General features: G+C 36.6%; 1 protein-coding gene across 2 annotated transcripts in view; it reads left to right on the top strand.

Moving 5' to 3' along the window:
* Positions 1–235: 235 nt before the first annotated feature.
* Positions 236–9,195, top strand: part of DOCK2 (dedicator of cytokinesis 2) — a 186,260-nt gene continuing 177,300 nt past the window's right edge. The window contains exons 1-2 of one of the 2 annotated variants that reach the window (XM_066977079.1): positions 236–505; positions 8,988–9,071. In XM_066977079.1, coding sequence (XP_066833180.1) covers positions 469–505; positions 8,988–9,071 — 121 coding nt within the window. In that variant the 5' untranslated portion in view covers positions 236–468. The remainder of the gene's footprint in view (positions 506–8,987; positions 9,072–9,195) is intronic. The other variant, XM_013178483.3, reaches the window with a different exon arrangement.

Genomic DNA, 9,195 nt, shown 5'->3' with positions numbered 1-9,195 from the left:
AGTTTAAGAAATGAGGGGCATTTTGAAACTGAACTGTTCAGTGTGTAGAGATTGTCACAGTGGCTGGGCTTTGCACATGGTAGCCTTCCACGCAGATGCAAGTTGAAGAGTGGTGTAGGAGAGCAGTGTAGTGGTTTTGGTTCTTTTCGCCTGTTGTTGTGTTACAGCCAGTATCATGCAACAGAAACACCCAGTTTGGGTTTCCCCTCCCCCATGACACTTGGGTACAATATCTCGAATTGAGAAAAGAGGAAGGAAGCTCACAGCTCAGAAGAGCAGCAAATCTCGCAGAACCCTCACAGCTGCCTCAGCCAGCTTTAGGCTCCTCCTAGGCATCAGTAACAACAGCTGGGAAACGGATTTTGCTTCCAGCTCCTTTTGCTGGTTGCCCATTTTGAACTTTGCATCCTTTAAATCTTGTTTGCCTCGGTGGTGGGCATCCTTTGGAGCCTCGCAGACTCATGTACGATGGCGACATGGCGCAAGACAGACAAGAGTGGCGTGGGTATGTAACTCAATAAACTGCTGTTTGAATTTTGTCCTCATAACTTCTGAACAGGATGTGGGCAGGTGTTTTCTCTAGTACGATAACATCCTTCACTTTATCAAAGTAGTTTAACTGAAATGATCGATTTCATACAAAGTTTTAATTTTTCAAAGAGAATGGCAATTAGTATGTGAATGCCAGCTTGGGAGATGTAACCATTCCACCCCTCTGTGCTCCCACCCATCTCAGATCTTGAACTCTAATAGTAACACAGCTTTTCCCACGTCTGTATTTCAGAAACACATTGAATAAGTAGCATATTGTTTAGTAAGCAGTAGCTAGAAGTTACGGTGAAACAAATGCTGGAGAAGGGGAATCCTACAGGCACTTCTGAGAAATCATGAAGATGTTCACTTGAAGTTAGTGTTACTGAAAAAGTTGTATATGAGTAGTAGTAGTAAATTCCTTTTTTGAAAAGAATGTCACCTTCCAACACCAATTTTCCTTAAAATTAATAATGTTAATTTCCATAAGACTGAATTGCAGTTAAAATAAATAAACAGCACCTTAAAATTAGGAAGCAGCACTGAAGCACTTGAAAGAAATACTCTGCTGAAGTTAACTGTGAGCTCCCAGTACAGAACATAGTTAATGTTATATTTCTTATAGTTTATTTTACTTACTAGTGCCTAGTTAGTAGTCTGGAATCCCAAAATTATTTTAAATGACTGTTATGTCAAGGAGGGTGTAACGTTTTCATTAAAAACACTAAAAACAACATTAAAAAACATTAAAAAAAAAAAACAAACAAAAAATGCCAAACCGGCTTCATGAAATAAAATGAATCAGGGAATTAATAAGAGGAAAAGAATGTCTTCCTGTTCAATTTCCATGTGCAGCAGGGAGAGAATTGTGAAATAGAAGTGCCTTGTTCTGGTGGCAGTTTATATTACGAAATGAAAGGTGTAAAGATTTTCTCTTTCATTTTTACAAATAGTAGAAAGTACTTCACTTAATTTTAACACTTTTTTTTTTCCCTGAAAGCTACTGACCTGGGGGACTATGACTGGATTTGTTGGATGTGGTGTCTGTATTGGTATACTAGTGATGGATCATACTCACAAGAATAATATAAAACAATTTTCACTTCTAGAGGCTTCTTACAGGGAACGTTTTGGGTTGGAGCGTGTTGGACATAATAACAAAGAAAGTCTTATTCCTCCTGCACCAGATTTTAGCATGGGAGACCATTATGTAATCTGACTTGATGTTCCGTGTGATGCATGCTAGTGAATTTTTGTTCATACCCCTCCAGTGGAGCAGCCTTGGGGGTATGACCAATGCATTTCCCCTGAGAAGGCCTGCTGTGCTTTGTTGACAGTGGAATTTGACAATATGTAACTTCATAGCCAGTATTTAAAAGGCTATTATGATCTTGTAGTCCTTATGGTATCTGAAAGCTGCAGCAAACCACATATACTAAAAACAATCTTGTGAAATCCCCCTGCTCCGGCAGGGGGATTGTACTAGTTGATCTTTCAAGGTCCCTTCCAATCCCTAACATTCTGTGATTCTGTGAAATACATTACTTCAAAAATAAGGGTAATTCAGTCCAGTGATGTTTGTTTCATGAAGGCTAACAATGCATCTTGATTGAACAGTTCACTTCACTGTTCTACTGAAAATACCCTACTCAGAACATAAAATTTTGCATAGCAGTACTTTTGTCTACCTCTGATCTAAGAATATTTAATTCAAAAAACCAAGAGTTTAACTAGAATCACTTATCATGAACACTTTAATTTTAGCACATAAGAAGCAATCAAATACTAGCAAACATCTAATGGGTGTGTTTTAACATTGTTTAAACTGCAATACAGATAACACAATGGGGAATTATCAAAAACTCAGAAGGAGTAGGATTTACTTCTGGCACTGAAATAGTGCTCTTGCCGCTTTCCCAAACGCTGTCAGCTCTGACCATGGCATTCATTTCACAGTAGCTCATAAGACCTTACAATTGCAATTGTGATTATGTGCAGATACCATTTCCTGAAACATGGCGTGCTAGAAATACTGCTGCTCCTCCTCCCACCCATCTCCCCGATAAGACTGTTGTCTCCTCAAATCTGGTTATTTATGACAACCTGGAAGTCTTGAAAATGGTCTGTTAGTATAAGAAGTCTATTTCAACTGCTCATGTGCTAAAGACACATTAGTGTTACTCAAGTCAGTCACTTCAATGAATATTGCAATTTTTGTATCATGGGGGGTGGGGGGATTCGGCACTTGGGAAATTTTCAGGTGCCAACACAGAGAACTGTACCTTGTGGACTGGGGGTCAGAACTAAGGAAACACTAACTGCTCTCATACAAGCATTTTGGACATCAGTGGTAGTTCAGTGTCAGAAAGACTGAAGATGACAGCAAACTAAAATTTTATCTTTTTTTATTTGCAAGTTATTTCGAAATCATTTCCTGCTGCGAATTAAGACGTGACTTAGCACTTGAACTACTGTTGAGTTTAGTTCAAAGAAGCCAACAGGCTCCACTTGACAAAGAGATATCAGCAAATTGCATGAATAATGAAATGGGATTCAGTGCATAAAATGGGAAATGGTGCAATGGATTATTTATGTTCTTAAGGAAATTCACTTGTGTTCAAACCCAGATGAGATTTATAGCTTTGATAAGTTTTCCTTTATATATGTAAAGGAAATGATGTATCCACTTTGTGAGGGAGCAGATGGAATTATCGTTTACACTATGATAATTCTCAAAGCTGGTACCTTTTCCTCTGCATATATTAAAAACAACAAGAAAAAAGTAAACCCAGTTAGCCACAGAGTAACTTGCTCTAGAGCGAAGACTATGACTTTGGCTGAGCCGGACTAGTAATGAACCAGATGAGAACTGAGCCAACTGTTTAAAAAAAAAAAAAAAAAGTTTTATGTCTGTGGGGGGCTTAGCATTAGTCTGTAACGTTTGCAGCCGGCAGATATCAGATCTTAAAGAATCCATGACATGACCCATTTCAAAGCTGGAAAATAATAGCTGCTGTTTAAGATTGAGGTCATGTGCACTTTGAACATAGATTTCCTCTAATGTAGTTACCACAGCTATAACTGATTATTGCAATGCTCTACTAAGTGTTCTAGATGTCTCCTCCATGCATTCCAACTGTTTCTTGAAGAATGGCAGGTATGATTGTGCTTTCCAATAGGAAGTCCAAACCAGAATCTTAAAATTAAAGCTCTAGAGTAGGTTGCTTGTGAGAACTGACACTGCAGACTTGGTGGTATTTCCTTCACCCCGTGCTTGCTCCTCTGCTGTTCTAGGGTACAAGCACAAGTGATTTTGATGTATAAGAGAATCTCTGCAAGTTGTGTCATCATGTGGGGTAATAATACTATGACTTTACTCACAGTTTCTATACCCACCCCAAGTCTGTTTCCTGCGTTATATAAAGTTTTTCTGTTAAACTCTATTAAAAGTCACTTCATACCTGTATGTCAGAAACAATGATATCAATGTCTGAAGCTTATTCTTTACAAAGGGGAATAGGGAAAATAACAATAGTCCAATGGACTTTCCAGCAATAATAAAATACCACTTAAATGAGTACTCATGCATGTAATCTTTCCTTGTAGGCCTTTTTCACTAGGGAGCATTCAATTTCTGCTATTGCACAATTACTTGAAGTTAATAGATAACTACAAATTTAAGGAAGGTCAGCAAGGCTGAAAGAAAAGCCGCAGCTTATATACAGGAGTTCCTTTTCTTAGCCATGCCAGCTGTTGGCTCACACCCTGTTTTGTTTTCCTTAATTTACATTGGAAACTAAATGTATTTGTTCTTTCATTACATAACTAGGTGAGAATAGCAGGAGAATCTTTGACCCAGAATAGACTTAAAAACCAACCAAATAACAAACCAAAAAATAATCAGGGATATAGTCACACTGAGGATTTAGTTACAGGCTTTTTGGAAGGGTGTTCAAAGAGGTTTTTGGAAATTCAGTATTTTTATGCTCTTATTAATAGGAGCAAAAATAGTGTAACTACTTAATTTTACCTATAGGAAACTCAGGGAATGATGAAGCCTGGAAAATAGAACAGCTATGCTGAAAGCACGCTTTTGTCTCAGTAAAATCAAGCAATATGGGCAAACTGAGTCTACCAAGATAAAGTGCATTCAAATTGACAATCTTCTCAAGACTGGAAGCTCTTTGACCTCTTTGTTCTTTGACCTATTTTGTTTTCTATGTTTTTGTCTTCAAGTGTCTGATGAATGATTCTCACATTGAATTTGTGAGCATTCAATTAACAGCATGCCTAACACCTTCCAGTTTGGTGTTCACTGAGATCCACAAATTTTATAGTTTTGTTTGTTTGTTTTTGAGAAATCAAGGAATACTGTTAGGACTGCATAGTATTTTCAGACGAGATTTGTCAGTGTCCTTGCTGAGTAATTTCACACTATTTTTTATGATAAGAAAACAGTAGCTGAACACAAGGAATTAATATGTCAGGAGAGAAGGTGAAATTTTTATATTACTACTCATAAAAGTAGAGTTGTAATGTTTCAAATTAAAATGGAACAGGATTCTTGCTGAAGCTCTTCATTAGGACTCTTTGAATATTCACTATTGCTCCATGAGTTATCACATGGATATCATGCCAGATAATTATCCTACCATTGTCAAGTGAAATTAAGAGTTTACAGAATCACAGAATGTTAGGGATTGGAAGGGACCTTGAAAGATCATCTAGTCCAATCCCCCTGCTGGAGCAGGAACACCTAGATCAGCTCACACAGCAACACGTCACACAGGAAGAGCTGATTGAGCAAACCTGTACCTCAGAAGTCATCTTCAAATTCTTTTTAAGTGGAAGGGTGGAAAGTAGGCAAGGAAACCAACTGGTAAGAAAGCTGTGAGTAAAAAGTGGGTCTCAAAGTGAAAAAGGCAATGGTCACACTTCTCTTATTAAGCAGGGCAAGGACTTCAAAGGAAGTAAAATAAGCAGGAAAGACAGGTAGGAAGATTAGGTTAATGGCTTCAGTGTTGCAGGTTTGTGAGATTTTCCTTGCTCACCATTCCTGTCTTGCATTAGGTTACAGTCTGGTATTTTTGATGAATGCTGAGAATCTGGTCTTTTTAAGTACTCGAACCCTGAGGGAATTTAGCTGGTTTTCATGACAGAATACTTTTGGCTGGGTTAGTGAAGGGATCCTGGAGTGCTTTGTCTTTTGAATGTTACCAAACAAGCTACAAAGTGTGCTTTATTTATTTATTTATTTTAAGGCTTGTCATCTTCTAAATTGAGGATGTGATCTAATTCAAATAATAAGTTAATTGCATCTTTGTCCCAATCAGCAGTTCTTGAAATCTATATTTTAACAGGAATCCTACTCTGAACAAAATGCAATTGGTTTCTTGGGAAGTCTATAAACATCTTGTACATGTTTTCATCATTATTTTACTTTGGCAAACATATGCATACCTACGACATTTAATGAAAGAGGCTTCACAGTCATATATATATCCAGTAGCATATATTTTATGCTTTAGTTTTGCATATATCTAGTTGGAGGGATGATCATATGTTACACACTCCCATTTATGTGCTCTTGCTGTAATTGACATGTAGGAATGAGATGGAAGCACAGGATTATTTTTTTTTTAGCCTTCATACTCATTGTTTTTATGCTACTGGAGTGGATACTGTTAGACGTCTTATGCTACGGGTGCCTGAATGTGGGAGAGTGATGGCAGAGTTAGATACTGAAGCTTCTTAGACTGTCTTTACAGCATGTGTCGCTTTCAGACGAACAAGAACTGATATCCTGGGCATGCTCCATGGGACTGATGGGAATCCCTTCCATCTTCCATACAATTCAACAGCTTTTTGTGCTTTAGCGGAGTTCTGCTTGGAAAATCTCTCATGTCAACAGTTTGACCTGTTGTTTTCTAGACTTGCTATTGGGTTTTAGAATGGACGTTGGCATCTTCAAACAGATCTCATTGAGGCTAATCAGTAGATGCCCTGAGACAGTGTTCTTCAAAGTAAATTGACAACTTTCTTCACAGTAATTTGAAGGGGCCTTTATTTCAGCTGTCTGGAGAGTTTATTTTTATAAATCCTGTTGTGATTATCCTATCAGATAACATATGAATCCATATATTTGTGAAGTTGCAGTTAACAGAAGATACATTTGGATTTAATAGTCAATCTTTCATTGACAACTAATTCAAAAATCAGCAGACATGGTAGTAAAGCTGTCCAGTGCTGTAAAAAATACATCTGGATGTAGCTGATGGTATTAGGTTGGCTGGTTGTAGCGTTTTTTGCAACTGTATAAGGGAAATGATTTCTTGTCATAAAATGTCTGGATATGTCTATAGTTAAAATGTTTTAAAGGAATTAGTTAAACTCTTCCTACTGAAAAATCCCAATACTACAGTAATAACTCTGTCATTAAGTTTCCACTTACTCATTTAGAAAAGTCTTAGTTGGTAAAACCACTTCCGTAGTCAGTTAGTTACCACACTTTTCAATATATCAATTGCTATTAAGTGAAGTTATTAACAGAGGGCTAAAACAATATGCAATGTAAATATGACTCAGTAATTTGCATCCATATTTTGAGACAAATGCATCTGGAAGTTGCATATTTTGAAATTGAAAGAGTATGTTAGTCAACAGTAGTCTTAATCTACATGGACCTTTCAGGAAAACAGTAGCAGCCTCAGCTCCACAATCTACACATACACTCTGGAAACAAGTGACATATATCTGTAAATGTAATAATACTTATAAGGGTCGTTAGCCATCTTCACTTACTGAGATCTATTTTAAGACTAACAAAAGTAAGCCAGTCTGAACGTAATTACATATCTACTACCTAAATTTAATTTTGTGTTGAGCTAAGTCAGTTCTGTGAGAATGGGTTAGAAATCATCATAAGATTATCATGAATAAATGGCTTAATCTGTAAAGCAGGGCCTCTCCAAGTGTTTTTTTTTTTTCTTTTTTTTTAATGAGTAATGATTCAATCCCTGTTCTACCCATCTACCCAACCAGGAGAAGTGTCAACAAAAATAAGAACTTATTTTTGTTCAAATAAGGCTCTTAATTAAATATGACATTCTTTCTAACTTGTTCCAGAAATATAATGAAATCATGACAAAAAAAAAAAGAAAGAAAGAATCATAGAATATCCCAAGTTGGAAGGGACCCATAAGGATCATCGAGTCCAACTCCTGGCACCACACAGGTCTACTCAAAAATTCAGACCATAGCATCGTTAATGGAACATTTAAAAAGTGAAAGGGATGAACCGATTTAGCTCTATGTTTCTACTTTGGGCATTTACTTGAAAGGCAATTTAATTTGAGATTTTAAACATAGTCTTAAGTAAAATGTTTAAGTAAAATGTGTCACTAACGTACCTTTTGGCCTAGCAGAAATCAGCATGCTTCTTTCAGAAGCCTCAGAGAGAGAGAGGAAAGCAAAAAAATATGTTGGAATAGGCTGAATGGAGGCAGATCTTTCTAGATGAGGTTTCCACTAGTTCAAAATATTGCATGTTTGGATTCTCTGTATGGATGGATGGACTGGGAGACTGTCATGAGAAAAGGAAGAAAAGCCCTGCACACTGGTATCTTTATGGCACAATGGACGTCATGTTTAGTAGTGTGCTGTTACTACTTGCACAGTTTAATTGTGGTTGTAGGCTCACGTACTTTAAATAGTTTCTCTGGTTGATACTAGATTCAATAACCACTTCTAATCTGTAATGCTATTGTCTATAAACAAGCCCCTGAAGAAAAAATGTGCAGAAAAAAAGGCTTACCATAGCAGCCCACATCCTGCAGTCTTAGAATGTAACAACTAGCAAAGAAACTCATTTTTCTTGAATTCTGTCTGAAACTTAGCTGTTTTTTAAACCCATGCAGATAAGGTTCTAATTGGAAGACTTTTTAAATCTGCCTCTCCTTTGTTCCTTTTGGAGGGATTAAGTACAGAAAATTAAGAAACTTTCTACTGCTTCCAAATGAAATAGTTTCATGTTAAGATGAAGACAGTTTACATGTGTTTCTCTGTCCCCATTATCCCCAGCATCACTGTAAATTTCTAAAACTGTGCTTTAAATTCTTAGTTAAAGCAGTAGACTAACAAATTTGCATCACAATGAACATGTATAGATTGAAGATGTGGATCTAAATATGTGCTCTAAAGCACATACAGAGTAGTTGCTATAAATGACTTCGTTTTCTTGCAACAATGACCTTTTTCATAACATTTACATTTTCAGAAGAAAAGAGATAAAAGTAATGATAGCAGATGAAGCTTGGTGATAGAATTACAGTTCCATTTATTTATTTATCCTAGTCTATTTATGCTAGTATCAGAATCTTAATAAACATGTGCTTGTCAGTTTAATTGTAGTGTATGGCTATATTGAAAACCAGTATTTTTGCCCTCTAATTTTTCAGCTATATACAATTTCAAAGGCACGGGAGCACAACAGCTAGCTCTACAAATTGGTGATGTGGTCCATATCTTAGAGTCCTGTGAAGGTAAGCCAGTGGACTTAAGGATGTAGTTTTCTTTATTTATATAATTTAGTCTTTTTACTTCACACCAATTACCTGTGTTACATAAGTAGTTTTCTAAATGGTGTTGGTATATGTTTATATTATT

This window comes from Anser cygnoides, chromosome 14, assembly GCF_040182565.1.
Source record: "Anser cygnoides isolate HZ-2024a breed goose chromosome 14, Taihu_goose_T2T_genome, whole genome shotgun sequence".
NCBI lineage: Eukaryota > Metazoa > Chordata > Aves > Anseriformes > Anatidae > Anser > Anser cygnoides.
Note: the sequence above shows the minus strand (reverse complement) of the source record. Positions and strands in the feature narration are given on the sequence as shown.